Source organism: Adiantum capillus-veneris, chromosome 24, assembly GCF_014529385.1.
Source record: "Adiantum capillus-veneris isolate H3 chromosome 24, ASM1452938v2, whole genome shotgun sequence".
In the NCBI taxonomy this organism is placed as follows: domain Eukaryota; kingdom Viridiplantae; phylum Streptophyta; class Polypodiopsida; order Polypodiales; family Pteridaceae; genus Adiantum; species Adiantum capillus-veneris.
In genome coordinates this window covers 17,672,719-17,693,951 of record NC_140954.1, presented here as the reverse complement: position 1 = coordinate 17,693,951, position 21,233 = coordinate 17,672,719, and the positions used below count along the sequence as shown (strand labels likewise).

The 21,233-nt window shown below is 42.8% G+C and overlaps 1 protein-coding gene across 1 annotated transcript in view; it reads right to left on the bottom strand.

The window, feature by feature from the left end:
* Window positions 1-1,732: 1,732 nt before the first annotated feature.
* MPPBETA (Insulinase (Peptidase family M16) protein) overlaps window positions 1,733-21,233 on the bottom strand; it is a 31,044-nt gene continuing 11,543 nt past the window's right edge. Inside the window, exons 7-9 of the mRNA XM_086498085.1 lie at window positions 2,491-2,556; window positions 2,292-2,399; window positions 1,733-2,216 (exon numbers count right to left, since the gene is read on the bottom strand). Of these exons, the coding sequence (XP_086354211.1) occupies window positions 2,130-2,216; window positions 2,292-2,399; window positions 2,491-2,556 (261 nt within the window). The 3' untranslated portion in view covers window positions 1,733-2,129. The remainder of the gene's footprint in view (window positions 2,217-2,291; window positions 2,400-2,490; window positions 2,557-21,233) is intronic.

The window sequence follows — 21,233 nt, the reverse complement described above, 5'->3', positions numbered from 1 at the left end:
CCCATAACAAGTTAATGAAGAGCCAATTGCTCCTTTGAGAACATGTGCAATGCAGGAGAGATCAAGTGTTGGGCTCTCAAAAAGTACCTCTTTGACACATTGGTGACACCGGTGCTTCTTTATGGAGTGGAGGTGTGGGGTGGAAGCATCGGGAAGTCTACTTGGAAAGAGTTTGAGAATGTCCAAAAGCGTTTTCTCACCAACTTTCTCCAAGTCAAGACACAAACACCCTACATGCTCTTACTTCTTGAGTCCGGATCGCTTCCCATTGAGGTCTTGGGCATGGAAAGGGTTGTGGAGTACATGCGTAAGACACAACATAGCCCTTTGCATCGACTTCCTAGAATCGCATATGAAGCAAGTCAAAAGGTTCAAAAGACATGCAAGAGCAAAATACTAAGTTCGGGGTGGATGCTTGATATCAAGAAATGGTTTGGAAGATGGGATGCATGTCACTTGGTCAAGGATGCGTCGATCGACTCCCAAGTTAATGAAGCCTTCTTACAACGCCAATGTATCATGGCTTGGGAGAAATCTGGAGGTTCTCGCTTCAGCCATTACACCACACACGTTGCCCCAAACTACAAATCTCTCTTCTTCTCGGAACGAGGTAACCGAACCCATTCCTACATCCTTGAGCCCATCCCGTTGAGTGCGATCCGCACCATTGCCTCCATTCGTCTTAGCTCCCATTCTCTACGCTGCGAGACAGGACGTTGGGGCACTGGCGAGGAGTGTCATCGACTTTGCACCTTATGCCCTCTTCAAGTGCGAGAGAGTGAGTACCACACACTACTTGAGTGCTCAGCTTTTGACCACATTAGGTCCTCTTTTCCCCATATATTCAGCCATGAGCTCTCCCTACATACCTTCCTCTCCCAACCACGATGTGGACTCTCTATTGCGACGCTCATTTCAGCCATTTTTGAGCATCGAGAGTCACTTATGAACTCCACTCACACCACGTGACATGTTCATTTGGTCCCATAGGTCATATTTGACCTCCCAGGACGATAATAGAACTATCTATCTATCTATCTATCTCTCTCTCTCTCTCTCTCTCTCAACCATGCCTTGGTGATCAAGTTCCACGTTAAACCTGCAGGAGCCTCCCAAGTCTATTTTCATTTTGGGAACCAATCAAGTGTAGGCTGTTGGCTTATAATAGCAAACAATTTGGATTCCACTCCATTTGGTTTAGCAAATTAGTTTACTTTTTTGGCCTGTTGAGGGAAGGCCGCTCTCTTGGGCTCAAGCCAATGAGGGCTTCTAGGCCATGTGCAGGGATTTTCAGCGTCTTCTCTGGGCTGGCCCATTGTAGGTCTGCATAATCATAAGTGCCATTCCTGCTTAAACCTTGCAAAAGCAATAAAAATCACCTCTCTCTCTCTCTCTCTCTCTCTCTCTCTCTCTCTCTCTCTAGGCTTGGTGCTCTAAGATTCCATATATTGAAGAAGATTCAACAATCCCCGATTCAAGACTTGAGGGCTCCAAATAAATACAAAGTTTCAACGAAACTAACATTTCACATCCTACCAAAAGCTCCTGGACCTACAGCAAGATGACATGTCAGCACCTAAAACCGAACGTTCATTTTGACAGTCTTAAAAACAGAAATGGCCACTTATTAGCTCGCAATCAGCATTCACCAAAATACATTTTTGAACGATAATGACATCCTCAATATTCTCTTTACCCAATAGTCACATTCGCTCAATCAGTAAACACAACATTGAGATCGCCAATCACAAAAGCATGATTATTAAGATAAATTCCAAAATTGCTCAATTCTTCTTGGATCAGAAACAAAATGTGTGCACCTCACAGAAGTTATGAACCATCCGCAATGAAACTCTTTCGAGGCTTACACACCAAACTTCCATCTACCAAGTCAGCTATGTTTGCCACAGCAACAGATTTATTTTATTGGCAAAGCTCTTGATGACTCTCTCTATCAAAGAGGGATACTTTGAAAAAGAAAAAAAGGGCCAGATCATCATGGATCAGACAATCACCCAACGCCCTCTAGAAATATTTGCGATAACAACACCTTGAGAATACAAAGCATACAGAGAATGAGCTAATTCTATATGATGTTGAATACCACCACCACCTGTTAGATGGACCGCCTAATACCGAAGCCAGTAGGTGCGGCGACGGAACCAACTATAATCCGGAAGGTCATGTGTTGGGCCCATAGCAGCAATAGCAAGCTCCTGTAAGTCCCAAAATATAGAAAATTAATCGGCTGCAGTTCAACATATCTTTGAACATGACTCATATATTCAAACCTTGTCATAAATAAAGCGATTGGCAACCCTTTTGACTGTTGCAGCATTTACAGCATCTATCCTGGCAAAAAGTTCTACCAAAGGAAGTCTTCGACCGTAAGTCAGCATCTGCTTTGAGAAAAATCGAAACAAACCAAATAATGAGAACATGCCAATGTGCCAGTTTTCGTTAATTAAGCACGTTACAATAATGTCACACCTGACGTCCAATATCCTCTGCTATTGCGCTTGTTCCGTCAAGATGAAGTACCAAACACGCCTTCAACTGCATACCCATGACAAGACCCTCAGAAAACTTAATGAATTATGAGCTCATGAGTTTTGGAAAGTCTATACCTACGGACTTTAGAAAAGCCAGAGAAACACATTCTTAAGTTTCATCAAAAAGCCAGAGAAAAGCCTATACTTACAGACTTTAGAAAACCCAGACTTTAGAAAAGCCAGAGAAGTACATTCTCAAGTTTAATCAACAAGTCAATTACCGGCCAAACTAAATCTAAACACACAAATTTCAAACAGAATCTACAGGTATATGCGATGGCTGGCCACCATTTGCTGTCGAGAGCTCCCTGCCTGCACAACAGACTCACTGCTCAGAGCAGGGCTACTGCCCAGCTGCCCTTGGTCGCCATTTGTCACCATCGGCCTTCTCCGACTCTTTCGCTGCCAGTTCAGATGGTGTCTTAATCTTTCTTTTCTTCTTTTCAACCTCTTCGTTTCCTGCATTGTCCTTCAAGAGTTCCCTTTTCTCGTCTTTCTTTTCAATCTCTCTGTTTTACATGCTTGTTCTTTCCTTTCCCGGATGCATGTGTGGGTGTGGGTGTGGGTGTGGGTGTGCGTGAGTTTAAATGTGTGCGCGTGTGTAGTAGTATACTTTTGTGTCTTGAGACGGAATGTTGCACCCATTCTTCTCATAGAAGTCCTTAGGCAAAACACCACAAGCGACAATACCGATGGGCCATGACCGTGCTGAAGAGAAAAACATAGCCACCATGAGACTTTCATCCACAACCCTGATGATCTATTATTTAAAACGAATAAGTGGGAGGATCTCCTTGCTACCTTGCCTATGGTCAGACGTCCGATGAACCACCTGACCGGTAGCGACCCCTTTTAAGGGCCAACGTCCAAGAGTGTAGTCACGCACCGACGCTAGACTCGGTCTTCTCTCCCATCACATGGACATAACATAGTTCCCCCTGGAGGATCATTGATGTCCTCATCAATGAAGTGGACGCTAGAATTTGGGATCTCGTGTTGTTACGTCCCCAGACATCAGGATGGGCGCCTGCAGTATGTCCCGCTAGTGTAAGCTTGGCCCTTTGGTTCTGTAGTCCTATAAATAGGACTTGAGTCTCATTTGTGAGACATCTTGTGTGATCACCACACTTGGGACTCTAGGCCCTTGGTGGCTCTACCTGCACACCCATACTAGTGTGGGCTTGGTGGTCTAGGACACCAACCCTTGTGATAGAGGCTAGCCCATTTAGCTGCAAGCTCCTATGCTCGGGGATGAGCCCGTATTGGCTCTATGACTCGGAGGTGAACCTGATGTCCGCTCACTACAAGGTCTAGGTGTGAGTTTGGCTTGCGTCATGTCATGTGTGCAAGATAGATCCAATGAGGGACTAACATTGAAAGCATCGCAAGTCTTCTTACCCCGAATCTTTGATCAAGTGGAAGCATTGTACTGAATCCCAAGCCACTTGGGAGTCAGTCAGATAGTTAAGAAATCGTTTTCCCGGTTTTATAACCATGTCCGACCAGCCCTTTGGTTATGAAATCCTATAAATATGACTTGAGTCTCATTTGTGAGACATCTTGTGTGATCACGTCACTTAGACTCTAGGCCCTTGGTAGCTCTATCCGCACACCCCTAATTGGTGATATGGAATGACAGCCCTTGTGGTAGAGGCTAGCTCGTTGGCTGCACGCTTCCAGGCTCGGGGGTGAGCTTGATTGGCTCTATGAATGGGAGGTGAACCTGATGTCCGCACACTACGTGGTCTAGGTGTGAGTTTGGCTTGTGTCACGTCATGTGCGCAGGATGGATCCGATGAGAAACTAACAAGTGCTTTTGAAAATTGAGCAATTTATAACAGTGCTTTTGAGAGGCCAAGGGCCTTTAAAATATGTACAAGGGGATCACTCTCTGGTATTCCAAGTAGCAGGAAGCAAAGGAGTTGCCCCCAAACCTCTAACCAATTGAAGCAATAATAAGAAATACTTGAGCGTGAGGATCTGTATCCTAATTCTAGTACTTCATACTTATTCACTATGTTTCTGAGCAGAACTTGAAAAGATAACTCTGATAAGAGACTTAGAAGACTGTGTGTTTTGATTGATTGAATGGATGGTTCAAAACTGAGTACGATAGGCTCCTTATATAGGAGATAAAGAGTCACAAATAAAAAAAACATCTCATGTTGAAGAGACATGGCTTAAGACGTAAAAACACATCCTTTGGACGAAGAGTTGCAACAATTGGGTGAAGGGGTGTGACCAGTCGTCGAAGGAGTGTGGCTTTTGGTGAAGAGGAATGTCTTTAGAGCGAAGAGTGTGACCATCCAAGTGTAGGGATCCTCATTGGCATGTCGCGTATCTGCAACTAAGACTAGATACAAGAATGCAACATAGTCATAATGTGACATTCCCTCAGCTTCTGTTAAAGAAATGACTTTCGATGTTGATAGAACTCTGGAAAAGCATTGAATCTCCTAAAATCTCCAGTCTTTGAGTTATCAAAAATCTTTATTTCCTTCGAGTGAAACCATTGGTAAATTGAGTTAAGAGTTTTGTGTTGAGTGACGACCACTGTTTGGATTCCATTGGTTTGTCTGGAAGAGTAAAATCCTCCTGAAGGGATGTCGTAGACTGAGACAGAGTAGTGTTGGGAGGTATATCCATCTGTGACGGTTCATCGCTACAACAAATTGTGTCCAAAGATTCGATTGCACCCACTGAAGTCATATTGCAAGAGTCTGCATCTGATTTATCCTTTGCACCGCTGAAGGTAAGGATTGAAACATTCAAGTTTAATAAACTATCATTCACCACTACATTTGATATCTATTCAGAACCAATAAAATTGTGTCACTTCTTGGTGCTCTTTTGGTCACTATTTGTCACAAACTACTGACATGTCAAGCCACTAAAGAACGGAGCCAACGTGCAAATCCCGGCCAAGAAGCCTAAACCCTAAGTAAAGAAGCAGAAGCAGCAAAAGAAGTTTTACCAACTTGCAAAGTCTTGCCGAGAGGCCTATTTTAAAGAAGAGTTCCCACCAACTTATGGGACCCCGTTTGATGGGACCTGAGTGACCTAGAGGCATTAAAAAGTAAAAGTTGATGACGTGGCAGCCTATACGGAATCCCGGATTTCGAGCTGACATGCCGACATTGCAGTTGTACGGACGTACGCAATTCGTGCTGACATGCTGAAATGACAGATGTACGGATTTTCGCAAAACGCGCTGGCAGCTTTTGGCCCTTGTGCTTTTGGGACGAGTTGCTTTTGAGTTTGACTGCTTTTCAAGGCCAAGGGCCTTTAAATATGTGTGAACGGCTCATTCTTTGGCATGCTTCAGTGTGAAGGTGCAGGGATTGGAGTATCGGCATTGTACTCAGTTGAAGCAATATAACGAAATATCGAAAGGGACGCCAAGGTTTGGGGCCAGGAATCTCTGGGATGGAGGTCCGCCACTCCCCGGCTTGTGTGTAATGGTATCAGAGCTTCAAGCGTGTGCTTTTCAAAAAGCAAACCGGTCTCTTGAGTGGTGCCCGTCTCTTGTGACAGTGGTATCAGAGCTTCAGGCGTGTGCTTTTCAGAAAGCATACCGGTCCTACCAAAGAGGAGACAGAGCAAACCAACGCTTCTAGAGTCTACTGGAAATTGTATTGAAGAATCTCCGTGTCCCGACCCCGGACTTATTAGTAACTCCCACCCTTACTTCATCGCGCATCGGACCCGCTCCCGTCTTCATCGCTCTGTCTTACAAGGCAAAAGCCATAAAGATCACCTGCAAAGAAGGATCAAGGATTTTTTTTCAAGCCGCTATTTTTCTCGGAGGTAGTGTCGTGCAGTGGTGGATGTTTATAGCTACCAAGCCACACACTCCAACGACTTGGCAAGATTTCAAGAAAAATTTTGCCCGAAGTCATAAGGTTCCTGGTAGCTTCTAACAGAGTCGGGTATCCTAAAATGCTTGCCATGGAAACCCTAGCAGATTATAACTTGAAACTTCTCGACATCTCTCACTAGGTGTCTCTTCTCGAGTTGATAACCTTGGAGGTCCGATGTGATTGCTACGTTTTGGGACTACCATCGCTGCCAAAGAACGCTATCTGTCCAAGAGCTGATGGACCATGCCATCCTCAGCTACGACCTTATGGAAGGAACCTAACCCTCATTTTTGGTGCAAGTTTTAGGATGGAAAGTCAATCGACTTTTCGAGCTTGAGTGATGTCGAGATTGTTTTTTAATTTTGAGTTCTGTTTGAGAACTTCTTTAGTGGTCCTGTTTGAAATATGTTTAAAATGGATGGTATATGTTTTAAACCTATCTTGGTGCCGATTTGAACTGTTTTGACTCTCGTTTTAATACTGCTTTCAATGATTGGTGATTTTATATATACCTTCATAAGTTCAAAATAGTCTGAACTCATGAATTATAAGAGGGAATAAAGCACTCATAAAACTATAAAAGCAAGGGACACACGAAAAGAAAAGAAAAACAAAAACAAACAAACTAACTAACTAAATCACTTTGATTGCTTCGAAACAAAACTAGATAAAACAAAACATTATTAACTTAAAAATGTTTTCAAAAAAGGTATGTGTAAAATAAGTTGACGCAACTTACTTGGCTTAAAACAAGTACTCAACTTTAAGCAAAAAAAAAGGATAAGGCATCTTAAAAACTTAATCCTAGAAATCAAACTTCACACAACAACCTATAACGGAACACATTCTTAAGTCCTCAGGTAAGCTAAATATGAAATCGAAAAATGAATACTACTACAAACCTACGAAGAGCAAAGAACCAAACTTGACAATATGTGATCTCAACTTCACTGCTTGTCCAAACAGGAAGAATAAGATTATCACCTTTATCATGCATAGCTTGGACAACAGCTATGACATCCCTACTCACGTCGTCAGTGCCCAAGAGTAGGTGCAGGTTTATATAGAGGTCATTCATGCTTTGAACGTACTCTACAAAAGCAACGAGCTGAGTTTCTATCACCCTCCGGAGGTGATGGGCATACTCAGCCATGATAAAGGCTAACAATTGTCAAGCTAAAGTGAAAATACTAGAAACGCTAAAGATCAAAACAACAACATAAGGTGTTATTAAGTCAAACAATAAGTGGGCTTTTTAGCTCCCCACTTCTATTGAATTTACTACTGATTATCTTGAACATTCCAAAGGAAGAAACACTAAAAATAAACTTACTACGATGCAAAAATGAACGAACTTTTTTCATGATTCTTTTGAATGAGTATCCTTTTTCAACTAGTAAAGAAATAAGATGGCAAAATTGAACAACAAAAGTAGATTTACTAGAACAAAGACGAGAAAATCTAAATAGTTGAGAGCAAATGACACCGTACTTAGTTAAAAGAGAAATGTTCGAAGAAATGTGAGGCATGCGGATGATTTTTAGATTGGCATATTCTGGTTCAAGGCGCTTATCATAGATATCTACTTCTAATCCCAAGGGAGTTTGAAAAATCTTAAGGTCTAAAAAGGCACAACAATCACTATTTGTGGTACAGTTAAGTTCACAAAACTCCTTGGGATAAATCCCTCCGCCTACAGAACTCGAATTCAAGTACATAAAATCTTGAAAAGAAGGAATGTCAGGGACAAAAAGATAATCTACAAAGCGTCTTACATTGCATAACTTGTGCAAAAATATTGGGCAAGTGTTAGCAAGGACAAGACGCTCCATAAAATCAAACTCATAGGTAAAAAGATAGAAATTAGCAAGAAAAACAGCACAATTGGTACCCATAGGGATACCAATAGTTTGCTTGAAAAGAGAGTCGCCGATGGTTATATATAAATTGTCCAAAAGAAAATCTAACCAAGATATGATGTCAATGTCATCTACAATCCTGGTGAATCTCTTTCTTCCTTTGTCTACATCTACATTCTTAATTTTCAGCCATAAGAAGTCAAAGTTCAAGGCTGACTTTTCTACTAGCAATGCCTTGTACCTATCCTTCTCAAGCTTGTACGCAAAAACTTTTGAAATAAGAGACTTGACTCTAAATTTTTGGTCCTCCAAATTTAGCTTCGTGTATAGCGTTGTAAAGTCAAAAGTTTGGAGACATAAAAGGAGAAGATTTCTCCTTAAGGCTTCTTGAAGAGTTCAAAAACTTTAAAACAGGAATCACACCTACTGAATCATTTAAAATCCAACTTGAATCGGTAGGTACGTCTACTTCCTTTAGCATATTATTCCATAATTCATTTACGCTAGGTAAAATGGCTTTGAAACAATAACTAAGCCATTTGGAAACCTCGGTCAAAGAGGTGTTACAAGAAGCAGCTATAAATCTAGGCTTTATAGGGTTCTTGTGGAACTTCCAAACGGTATATAAAAAAGGTAATTTAGGCTGGCACTTAAAACCAAAAGACTTACAAAAGTCTTGATGTTTCAAGATAACCTCTTGCATTGAAAGATCACAATCACTGTAAGTCTGAGAATTTACTTCACCTAACAAGCATTCTAAATAGAACTTTTTGCACGTAACAACAAAGTTATTAGAGCACTTATCTACATAAGAGATTACAAAATCATGATGAAATTTCCTAAGAGCATCACGATCAGAAGAAGATAAGCTATTCCTTCCTGAAGAAACGTTCCGAGAGCAAGATGCTAATTTCAAAGAAGCTTTCTTGAGGATTACAGACTTCCAATGGGTAAAAATACCTTGAACTCCTAAAGACTCCTCAAACTTTACTACGAAACTAGAAATTCCCTTTTCTATGGCTTTGAGAAGGCAAGAGTCGTTTGAGGAAGGGAGCCTATATTTAGTACCTCTTGAGAAAAGGTCTTTCAAAGAATCCGAAGGAAGGATAGAACAATCGGCAGTAACTACATGACCCAAAGCTCCATTTACGTAAGAAGAAAAGGCAGTTTTACTACAAGGGCAATCAATACTTGAGATTGCAAGCCTCTCTTGCTTTTTAAGATTACGTCCTATGTCACTATAGTTGAAAGCTTTTTGTCCTAAAGTTTTCACATATTTGAAAGCTACGACAGGATGGTTCCATACCTTTCTCACACAAGGAGGGAGAGTATCCAAAGCTTCTTGAGATCTCAAAATAGAGCTTAATCCAATCTTGTCTAAGTCAGGGGAGGTAAAGATAGTTATCAACAAATCTTTCTTTCCAACCAAGGGATTTTTCAGACTAGGACATTTAGACTTCAGAAATTTGCCTAACAGTACTCGAAGTTGAGTACTATGAGACTCTCTTAGCTCCAAATCTTCATAAGAGTAGTTCTCAAGGGTATACAAGAGCTTAAATAGGATCCTTATATTATACCTTTCAAATATTTTATAAGAAAAAGAACCCAATTCCATGGCACTAGATAAGTAAATCAATCTCCGTTTGAAATCTCTATAAGCAAAAATTCTATGGTTAGAAGGGTCATCACTCTCAATTCTAGAGATTGAAGCCCTAGGGAGACCTTGTACTCTACTAGAAATAGTGTTGTGCAAAACAACTGGATTGATTTCAGGGATAGAAGGCGGATCTGAACGAGAACCTTTAGGAATCCAAATTCTTTTAAACTGACTTGAAGGGAGTTTGGGATGCCTTCGCCAAAGCATAGGTTTCTTATGGTAAATTGTCTTATTTTTACGTAAAGAAGACTTTCCTTCCAAGTTGAAACCTTTAGGGAAAAAAGTATGCAAAGTTCTCATCCAAAACAACTCTCGAGGCCACGCTGATTTATAGAACTCTTTAGAGTTTCTAAAATTACCTTCTATGTGCTCAATGGGAAAACAACGGAAAGATTCAAACCCATGTTTTGCTATTGCCGCATACAAGGGTTTCACACTTTCACGTACGGTGCTCTTACTCACGGGTGTAGTAGTAAGAAATGATGTTTGAGAATGCTTGCTCATACTCATGGCCCAGACCCTTTTGGTTATTTGCGGGGGAGGTATTGAATGTTTGAAAAGTGATGCTTTTACTCATGGGCCGGACCCTTGTGGTTATTTATGGGGGGAGTATTAAGAAGTCTGAGCAGTGGTTACTCTCAGCACCTCCAAACAACGCAGGTTGCGGTCTCGGGAACGTTTGATTGTAAAAGGCCTCTATATCTCCCGGCCCGGATCTTGTTAGGTTATGCGGGAGGAGTGATGAGGGAGTCGTTGAATATCTCCAGACCCGGACCTTGTTAGGTTATGCAGGAGGAGTGTTCATCAGCGGCTTTATGTTTCTATGTCTTGTAACATGCATATGTGAGCATTCGAGTTGCATTGTGATGTGCCAACCACTGAAATATTTCTTATTGGATGAGATACTTCTGGGAAACCAACGACCCAGGATATCAAGAGTTCCGGTCTGGAATAAGACTCCTTATTGGATAAGATACTTCTGGAAGATCAACGACCCAGGATAGATATCAAGAGTTCCAATCTGGAATGAGACTCCTTATTGGATGAGATGCTCCTAGGAAACCAACGACCCAAGATATCAAGAGTTTCGATCTGGAATGAGACTCCTTATTAGATACTAGATGAGATTCTTCTAAGAAGCCAAAAACCCAAAAAATCAAGAGCTTCGATTTGGAATGAGAAAACTGATTGTCTCTCTCATTGTCCCTCGCAATGACTCTCAGAAATTTTTGAGCTAACTTGATTTGTTTTGCAAATATGTTGTAATCGCGGAGATTACTTTCTTTCAAGAAGGGGGGATGTCACAAACTACTGACATGTCAAGCCACTGAAGAACAGAGCGAACCTGCAGATCTCGATCAAGAAGCCTAAACCCTTGGTGAAGAAGCAAAAGCAGCAGAAGAAGTTTTACCAACTTGCAAAGTCTTGTCGAGTGGCCTATTTTTAAAGAAGAGTTCCCACCAACTTATGGGACCCCGTTCGATGGGGCCTAAGTGACCTAAAGGCATTAAAAATTGGCCAACACACACACACATACACACAAAGCGTAAAAATTGATGATGTGGCAGCTTGTACGGAATCCTAGATTTCACGCTGACATGCAGACGTGGCAATTGTACGAACGTCCGCAGTTTGCACTGACATGTTGACATGGCAGCTATATGGATTTCCACAAAACACGCTCGTAGCTTTTGGCGATAGTGCTTTTGGAACCAGTTGCTTTTGAGTTTGACTGCTTTTCATGTAACTGCTTTTCAAAGCCAAGGGCCTTTAAATATGTGCAAAGGGCTCATTCTCTGGCATGCTTCACGGTGAAGGTGCAAGGATTGGAGTATCGGCATTGTACTCAATTGAAGCAATATAAAGAAATACAGAAAGGGGTGCCAAGGTTTGGGGTGAGTGCTCTCTAGGGTGGAACTCCGCCACTCCCCGTCTTGTGTGTCGTGCATCTCTTTTAGTTCAGTTGTTATTAAAGTGCTAAAAGTATGTTCAGCCTGTTCTTTTCCGTTGGCATGTGGTGCCCATCTCTTGTAACACCATCCAAGGGTACCATGGCAAGGCAGAATTCCACAATATAAAATTAGGACATTGCAATGCTATTTTAGGCATGCCTTGGCACAACAAGAACGATGCTACCATTCACATCCAAAATCAAATCATCACTTTGATGCATAATGAAGAGCTAGTCGTCCTTCGAGTTCAATTGACTAAGACCAATCCACAATGATTTTAAATTTTGCATATTAATTAGATACCTTATGAACTCTGTTTGAGAATACTCTTTGTAATTTGTTTGAAATAGAATTTATTTATTTTGACCTTGTCTTGGTGTCAATCGAGTTTGCCTCATTTTGATTTTGATGTTGGCTTCAAACGCAAACTACAATCTAGAAACCATTTCGTTGTATTTGCCATGTGAAAATCTCATGACCCAGGCTTCAGTCATGGGAGGTGTAACATGACGAGCACCAGGTGCCAACGGAAAAGAGCAGACTGAACAACTTTAAGCACTTCAAACAACAACTGAGTTGAAAGAGATGCACGACACTCGAGACGAGGAGTGAGGGAGTTCCAGCCCGACCACTGGCCCCAAACCTTGGTGCCCCTTCTGCTATTTCTTTATAATTCTTCAACAAGGTAACACTCCCATGACTCTGCTCTGCATCTCCCACGGGTAGGCTGCAAGAGCGAGAGCCCATCAATCTTATTTTAAGGCCCTAGGCCCAAAAACAGTTACATGAAAAAGCATCTGGCCTTCCCAAAGCAGCCAGAGCATAAGTAGGAAAATTCATACATTGCTACCACGTCAGTCCGTACAGTCCTGCCACGCTAGCATGTCAAAGGAATTTTTGGAAGTCTGCCATGTCAGCAATGCCTGCGTAAAATCCAAATTATCCGTAAAATAGTACCATGTCATTTGTTGATCGCAAATTCTATTTGTGAGAGTAGGTTCTCCTTTACTTTATTATCGGCCCCACCAGACGGGAACCCCATAAATTGGTTCAAACTTCTTCTGTTGCTTCTTCTCTTAGGGTTTAGGCCCCTCAATCGAATCTGCAAGTTGGCTCCGTTCTTCAATGGTTGTACCCCCTTCTTGAAAGAAGAGTAATCTTTCGCGATTACCGTATATCTGCAAAACAACTCAATTTAGCAAAAAAAATATATATATGATGGACATTTCGAGGGACGATCAATTTTCTCATTCCAAATCGAAGCTCTTGATATCCTGGATCGTTGACTTTCCAAAAAATCTTATCCAATAAGAAGTGTATTCTCATTCCAAATCAAAGCTCTTGATATTCGGACGTGGCACAATTAGCCATCACACCCAGACCGCGCTGATCTGTAATAGGTGTTTGGATGCACTAAAATTACTTATCCAAATGGTTGGCACATCACAATGCAACACGAATGCTCACATATACATGTTACAAGACACAGAAACATATACGCGTCGATGAACACTCCCCCTGCAAATAACCATCCAGGTCTAGGCCATGAGCTCTTCAATGACTCCCTCATCACTCCTCCCGCAAATAACCTAAAATCCGGGCTATGAAATATAGAGGCCCAACAGCCCCCAAACCGCAGCCTGCATCATTTGGAGATGCTGAGAGTAAGCACTACTTAGACTTCTTCATTCTCCCCCCGTAAATAACCATCCAAGTTCGTGCCATGAGTAACAACAACAATACTCCCCCCATAAATAACCACAAGGGTCCGTGCCATGAGTAAAAACAGCACTTTTCAGAAGTTCAATACTATGTGCAAGCATTCTCAAGCATCATTTCTCAATACTCTACCTGAGAGTAAATCACCAATCATTGAAACCAATATTAAAACCAGAGTCAAATAATCGAAATCGGCACTAAGACAGGTTTAAAACAGATACCCTCCATTTCAAACAAATTCCAAACAGGATCACCAAACAAGTTCTCAAACAAAATTCAAAAAATTGCTAAATCAAAGTGAAAAAGCATTCTCGACATTAGTCGAGCAAGAAAGTCGACAAGGCTTTTGTTGTGAAACCTACACCAAAATTAGGGTTAAATTTCTTCCATAAGGTTGTAGCTGTGACCGCAACTGGTCCATAAGCTCTTGGACAGACAGTGTTCCTATAGCGGTGATGGTAGTCCCAAGACATAGCAATCACACTCGGACTCCGAGGTTATCGTCTCAAGAAGAGACACCTGTTGAAAGATGTCCAAAGACTGCAAGTTGTAATCTGCTAGGGTTTTCGTGGCAAGCATTTCATGATACCCCACTCTGCCAGAAGCTGCACTCCAAAGGAGGATGTCAGAAAGCATGTAGCTTGAGGCAAAAAAAATTCTTGAAAGCTTGCAAAGTCCTTCGAGTGTGCAACTTGGTAGCTATAGACATCCACCACTTCATGGCACTGTCTTTGAAAAAAACGGCGGCTCAAAAAAGAAATCTTTGATTCTTCTCTTGCAAAGTGGTCTTTGTGGCTTATGCCCATTAAGACAGAGCGATGAAGACGAAAGCGCGAATGATGCGCGATGGACTAAGGGTCGGAGTGGCTAATAAGTCCGATGGGCGATGGACTAAAAGTGGGAGTGCCTAAACCCTAGAAGAAGCAGAAGAAGAACTACGTGGGAAACTGATGATGTGGCTAAGCTGTACAGAATCCCGGATTTCACGTTGGCATGCTAACGTGGCAATGGTACGGATTTTCGTAATTTCTGCTGACGTCAGAGTGACGGGGAACGGTCGGAACGGGCCCCTGCCATTCCCGAAAGCGTTCCTGCAAGAGTCGGCCGATCGGAACGAAGACGGTGGTGGAACGGCGTTCCGTTCAGAAGCTAAACCGGACCGCGGGCCAAAATGGCTGCGGAATGGGCGAGACGGGCGGAACGAAACGTGGAACGACCGGCAATGGGAACAGCAGCATTTTGAAATTCAAATTTATGGCCATTTTTAAAAAAAAATAGCCGTTTCAGGTGGCGTTTTCGAACGCTTGGGAGAGGGGGTGAGAGGCCTAATACCTATATAAGGGCACCTTTGCCTCCCCTAAACCTCATCTCTCTCAACTTCTCAAGCCTCAAGGGCCAAGGTCGACAACCGTCAACGGTGGCTTGCCGCTTCTTGAAGTTCTCGTGCTCAATGCTCAAGCTTCACATGCTCTAGCCTCTAGCCTCGGCCCTCTCCATCAAGCTTTCTCTGCATCCCTTGGCAAGGCTCATTGCTCAAGCCTTCAAAGTTCATTCATTCATTCTCATCTCTCTCCCTCTCTCTTGGGCCTCAAGGCTTCAAGGCTTCAAGGCTCAAGCTTCCTCTCTCATCTCTCTCTCTCTCTCTCTCTCTCTCTCTCTCTCTCTCTCTCTCTCTCTCTCTCTCTCTCTCTCTCTCTCTCTCTCTCTCTCTCATCATGGCCCAAGCTCCGCATCAAGTGAATGCGTGCCCTTGGGCGTGAAGAAGAAGAAGGACGAAGCTTCATGGTGGGACGAAGTGCATTCCCGAGTGTTGGGAAAGGCCGGTGGTGCCCGTACATGGAATTGCAAACTATGCGGCTTCGAACGGCAATCCGGCACAACCAAAGTCCGTGCTCACTTCCTTAAGCTATAGGGACAACAAGTAGCAATATGCAAGGCCGTCAACAAGCAACGGTTGAAGGAATTTGAAGCCAAGGATGCCGCCATCAAAGCCACACGATCACATCCCCTTCATAAAGGCTCGGTAAGATTTACTATCATTTTCAATTTTTCATACAATCAATCATCTCGATTCTCATTCTTATCTAAATAGTAGAGACTAATACCTCTTGTGTGCAATGTCTAGGTCGAAGTACTTCAAGACCATGTGCACGAGGATTGGAGAGTATGGGGCACGCTACATGTCACCCTTTTTCGAGGCCCTCCGTACTACTCTACATGATAGAGAGAAGGCCGTTGTGGAGATGGCAACCCTCAACATGAAGAGGCAATGGACGAAGTATGGCGTGACCCTCATTGCGGATGGATGGAGCGACACTAGGAGGAGGTCCATCCATGGCATTGTTGCCTATTTCAAAGGGGAGATGTATTTTGCCCACTCCCATGACGCCATGGAGACAGGAAAATCAGCAGATATCCTTGCGGGTGAGTGGGCCTCCGTTGTAGAGACCATTGGGTCGGACCTTGTGATAGGTCTGGTCACCGATGGAGAGGCATCAAACAGGGCAGCCGGAGCTATTTTGGAAGGCACTTATCCTCACATCACGGTGTCTTTTTGCATGGCACATTGCCTTAACAACCTCTTGAAGGATTTCGGCAAACTACCTTGGATAGAGCCTCTCATTCCATCCACGTCCAAGGTGGTTGCTTTCATCAACAACCACAACATACTTCGAGTCGAGTTCTTGAAGCGGTCGAGGAGCAAAGTGCTTCTAAAGTATTGTGAGACCCGCTTCACCTACAACTATCTAATGGTGAGCCGTTTTGTAGAGTGTCAAAGTGCAGTGCAACAACTCTTCATCAGTACAGAGTTTGCTCAGACTACCCATGCAAGTACAGTCGCAGGGATCATTTGTAGAGGGAAGGTGGAGGATCTTGAGTTCTAGGAGTCCCTAAAGAGTATTGACAAAATGGTGAAACCAATGATCCACTTGCTTAGAGTGATGGATGGTATGCAACCTTGCATTGGCAAGGTCTATGAAGCAATGGATCGCATGGTCGAGACTCGAGGCCCTTGAAGAGTATGAGCAGGACCCAGATAGGCTCGAAGAAATCAAAGAGCTTTGCAGTAGCAAGTGGAACGCCTATAGTTCACCTCTTCATGGTGCAGCTTTTGTGTTGGACCCAAAGTTCCAAGGTGCAGGGCAGGAGCATGATTCGGAGGTAAACACACATTGGAACACCATCTCAAAGAAGCTTCACCTTGATCGTGACATGCAACGCAAGATAAAGGATCAGCTTGCATTTTACAAGGATATGCGAGGATCCCTTGGGACAGCCGATGCCCAAATTGATCGCACCAAGATTTCCTCCGTCTTATGGTGGCAAGAAAATGGTTCAGATGGACTTGCCGTCCGCATTCTCAGCCAAGTGGTTAGCTCCTCTTGCTTGGAGCAATTGTGGAGTGTATATAGCCACATTGCATCTAGAAAGAGGAACCGAATTGGAGTGGAGAAAACAAATGACCTTGTTTTTCTCAGTGCAAACTTAAGAATGCTTTGCGAGTCAACATCCAAAGTGATAGATCCCTTTCTACAGTGGGAGATGGAGGGAGAGGCAAAGGCGCTTGGAGAGGCAAAAGGATCTACGCATGAGGATGAGCCTGTGCAGGAGGATTGGGATGATATTCACGACGTCCAGGACTCCACTACAGATTGGAGGTGGGATGCTCTTCTGCCCCTACCTAGAGGTGAACTTCAAGCACGAGTCGTGACTCATTGCTCATTGGTTTTTTATATTTGTTTCCTTTGTGGCCGCCGGCTTTGCCCTCTTTTTGTATTGCACTACCATATGAGTGATTGAGTCTTGACATGTATCTATTGACTCTTACAGTTGTTATTTAGCACTCTTAGCATCTACATGTCTTTTTGTAGCGCCTTGGCTGGCCTTGTAAGCCATCTTTATAATCTATGATCTATCATCTTTTTGCTCCAAGATTTTGTGTGGAGTCTGGACTCTATTCTTCAACTTTGAGTTAATGTTCTTTCTATGAAGAATCAAGATGCTTTTGTGAAGGATGATCCCAATTCATGTATTGTATATTGCGCAATCGCGTGTAAGCCTTGAGACTGAAGAATCATTGTAGAGCATGCCTAAATAGGATTCTACTTGGACTAATGGGTGTGTATATACCTTCATAAGTTCATAATAGTATGGACTCACGAATTATAAGAGGGAATAAAGCAATCATAAAACTATAAAAGCAAGGGACGCAGGAAAAGAAAAGAAAAAAAAAACAAACAAACAAACAAACTAAATCACTTAGTTTGCTACGAAACAAAAGTAACATTATTAACTTAGAAATGTTTTTAAAAAGGCATGTGTAAAATAAGTTGACGCAACTTACTTGGCTTAAAACAAGTACTCAACTTTAAGCAAAAAAGGATAAGACATCTTAAAAACTTAATCCTAGAAATCAAACTTCACACAACAACTTCTAATGGAACACATTCTTAAGTCCTCAGGTAAGCTAAATACGAAATCGAAAAATAAATACTACTACAAACCTACGAAGAGCAAAGAACCAAACTTGACAATATGTGATCTCAACTTCACTGCTTGTCCAAACAGGAAGAATAAGATTATCACCTTTATCATGCATAGCTTGGACAACAGCTATGACATCCCTACTCACGTCGTCAGTGCCCAAGAGTAGGTGCAGGTTTATATAGAGGTCATTCATGCTTTGAACGTACTCTACAAAAGCAACGAGCTGAGTTTCTATCACCCTCCGGAGGTGATGGGCATACTCAGCCATGATAAAGGCTAACAATTGTCAAGCTAAAGTGAAAATACTAGAAACGCTAAAGATCAAAACAACAACATAAGGTGTTATTAAGTCAAACAATAAGTGGGCTTTTTAGCTCCCTGTAAGTGCAGCGGAAGTGAATGTTGAACTTTGCTCAAGATGAGTGCTCCGAATTGTGCTCAAGGTTCCTTTTACTTACGTAAGGGAGAGCCTTTCGTTCCTTTAGTGAGGCAATGGACACAAACAAGTGGATAAACACTATGAATGAAGGTGCTGAGAGTAAGAGATAGAGAGAGAAGAGAATACGACACCAAGAAGTTGTCAAACCCTCCTCCGAAGGCCCCACTCTCTATGGCGAGAGCGGTCTACTCCACTCTCTATGGCGAGAGCGGTCTACTTATGATTGCACAAATCTCTATAATGCTTTGGACTTGCCGACGATGTCAACGACGATGAGGACGACAACGACGAGACGGGCTGAAATCTGAAAACGCTAATGGCTAAAATCTGCAAATCTTTATCTGCTGAATTCTGACTCTATGTCGATGACGACGATGCAACGACGACGCGCTAAAAACGGAGATGCTGAAATCTGCGTTTTCCTGGCTGAATCTGTAAACCTTGCGGAATCTGACCGTGCGGCGAGGATCTGCTGCGGGAAGGTGAGATCTGTGAGGTTCGGGATTTGTTCTGCGATGTCTAAGTGCTGAAAACTGGAAACGTTGGTGCTTGTGTTGGTTCCATCGCAGTAGATCTGCAAAATGCTGAAATGCCTGGCAAATGCAAAAATGTTAGGGCTGAAAATCTGACTTGCGGTGGAAATCTGCTAACACCAAGGCTGATATGTTGTCGCTGTGCAAATCTGCTAATGCTAGGAGTCTTCTGCTTCTTGCTATCGCCAAGAATCTACAAGATCAAAAACGCTGGCTGATCTGTTCCAAAAGCGCTAGGTGTTGCAGTCTCTTGCAAAACGCTAGGCCTCTGTGGAGTTCTGTTGAGAAGTTGCCTGTTGAGCAAGGTGCTCCTGCTGCCTCTTCTGCCAGAGAGTGCTAGCTCTGGTTTCCTTATATATTTCATTAACAAAATTGCCCTACCTACTTTCCAACAAAAGTCACTTAAAAATAACAAGTGAAAAATGTCAAAAATAGAGAAAATAGGTCTATGCACTGTAAAAATGCTACTGATGGTTTCTGATTGGAATTTGATGCTCATGTTGTGTGCAACGGGAGGATATGCATCTATTCTAAGTGTCTGGACATGCACGGTTTGCGAACAGACTCACAAAAGTGCCAAATCACTTCCTATTCTAGACTGACTTGACTGAAGCGAACCCTCGTCATGTTGTAGCTTGTCAACGGACCCATAGGGTTGTGTCACGTGACACTCCTCACTTCTATTGAATTTACTACTGATTATCTTGAACATTCCACTTACCGTTCCGGCCCCCGTTCCCGTTTTGCCTTTTTGTGGGGGGGCCGTTCCAAAAACGTTTCGGAGGCCCCGGTTCCCGTTTCGGGTAACTTTGGCTTGTGTGGCAGTTGTACGGATTACCGCGTTTTACGCTGATGACGTGGCAACAGTTCGGACTTTCGCAAAACGCATTGGACAGCTTTTGGTACTTTTTGACCAGCTGCTTTTGAGTTCAAAGCTTTTCATGTAAACTGCTTTTGGACCTAGGGCCTTTAAATATGAGGCCATGTGTAAGGTGCAACGGAAGTGAATGTTGAACTTTGCTCAAGATGAGTGCTCCGAACTATGCTCAAGAGTTCCTTTTACTTACGGAAGGGAGAGCCTTCCGTTCCTTTAGTGAGAGAGTGCAAATGATCACAAACAAAGTGAATGACACTGTGAATGAAGGTGCTGAGAGAGAGAGAGAAGAATACCACACCAAAATGTTGTCAAACCCACCTCCAAAGGCCTCGCTCTCTATGGCGAGAGAGGTCTATGCTATTGATTGCACAAATCTGGTACAATGATGTCGACGACGATGAGGACGGCAACGAGACGGACTGAAATCTGAAAACGCTAAGGGCTGAAATCTGCAAATCTTGTATTTGCTAAATTCTCAATCTATGTCGGTGACGACGGCAATGACGACGATGCGCTGAAAACGCAGATCTTCCTGACAGGAATAAAATGAGCCTGCTTGCTGAATATACAAATGATGGTCCAAATACCATCATTTCCTGTCTGCGTTCTCGGAAGATCAAAGATAAAATCCATAGCAATACTTTCCCATGGTTTATCTGGAATAGGTAGTGGTTGCAATAACCCTGGTGCCTTTTGCCTGTCAAACTTGACCTTCTAGCAAATTAGGCATTCTTGCACAAAGGCATCCACATCTCTTCTCAATGTAGGCCAATAGAAGAATGTCTCAACCGCTTTAACTGTAGCATCGATACCACGATGCCCTGCATACGGTGGGACATGACTCTCTTCCATAACTTTGCGTCGCAATGGCTTTGTGACAAACAATCTGCCATGCATCATCATGAACCCATCTTTGAGAAGATAGTGTTCATGACGTTGTCCATGCACTAGCTGCTCGAAGACCCTTGCAAAATCTTCATCATTTTCATACTGTTCCCTCATATCATCAAGTTCATGATGATAAGGAATTGACACAGCTAAAATTTGTGGCTTCCTTGACAAGGCATCAGCCACAACGTTCTTCTTGCCTTCCACATGCACGATCTGAAAATGGAACATGGACAAGATATTTGCCCATTGCATATGCTTTTCAGATAACTTTGTCTGTGTCAAGAAGTATCGCAAGGTCTGATGGTCCGTTTGGACAACGAAATCTGCACCTAGCAGGTAGTGTTTCCAACTTAAGAGCGCATGAATCACAGCCAGTAACTCTTTCTCATAGACCTGCATGGTCATC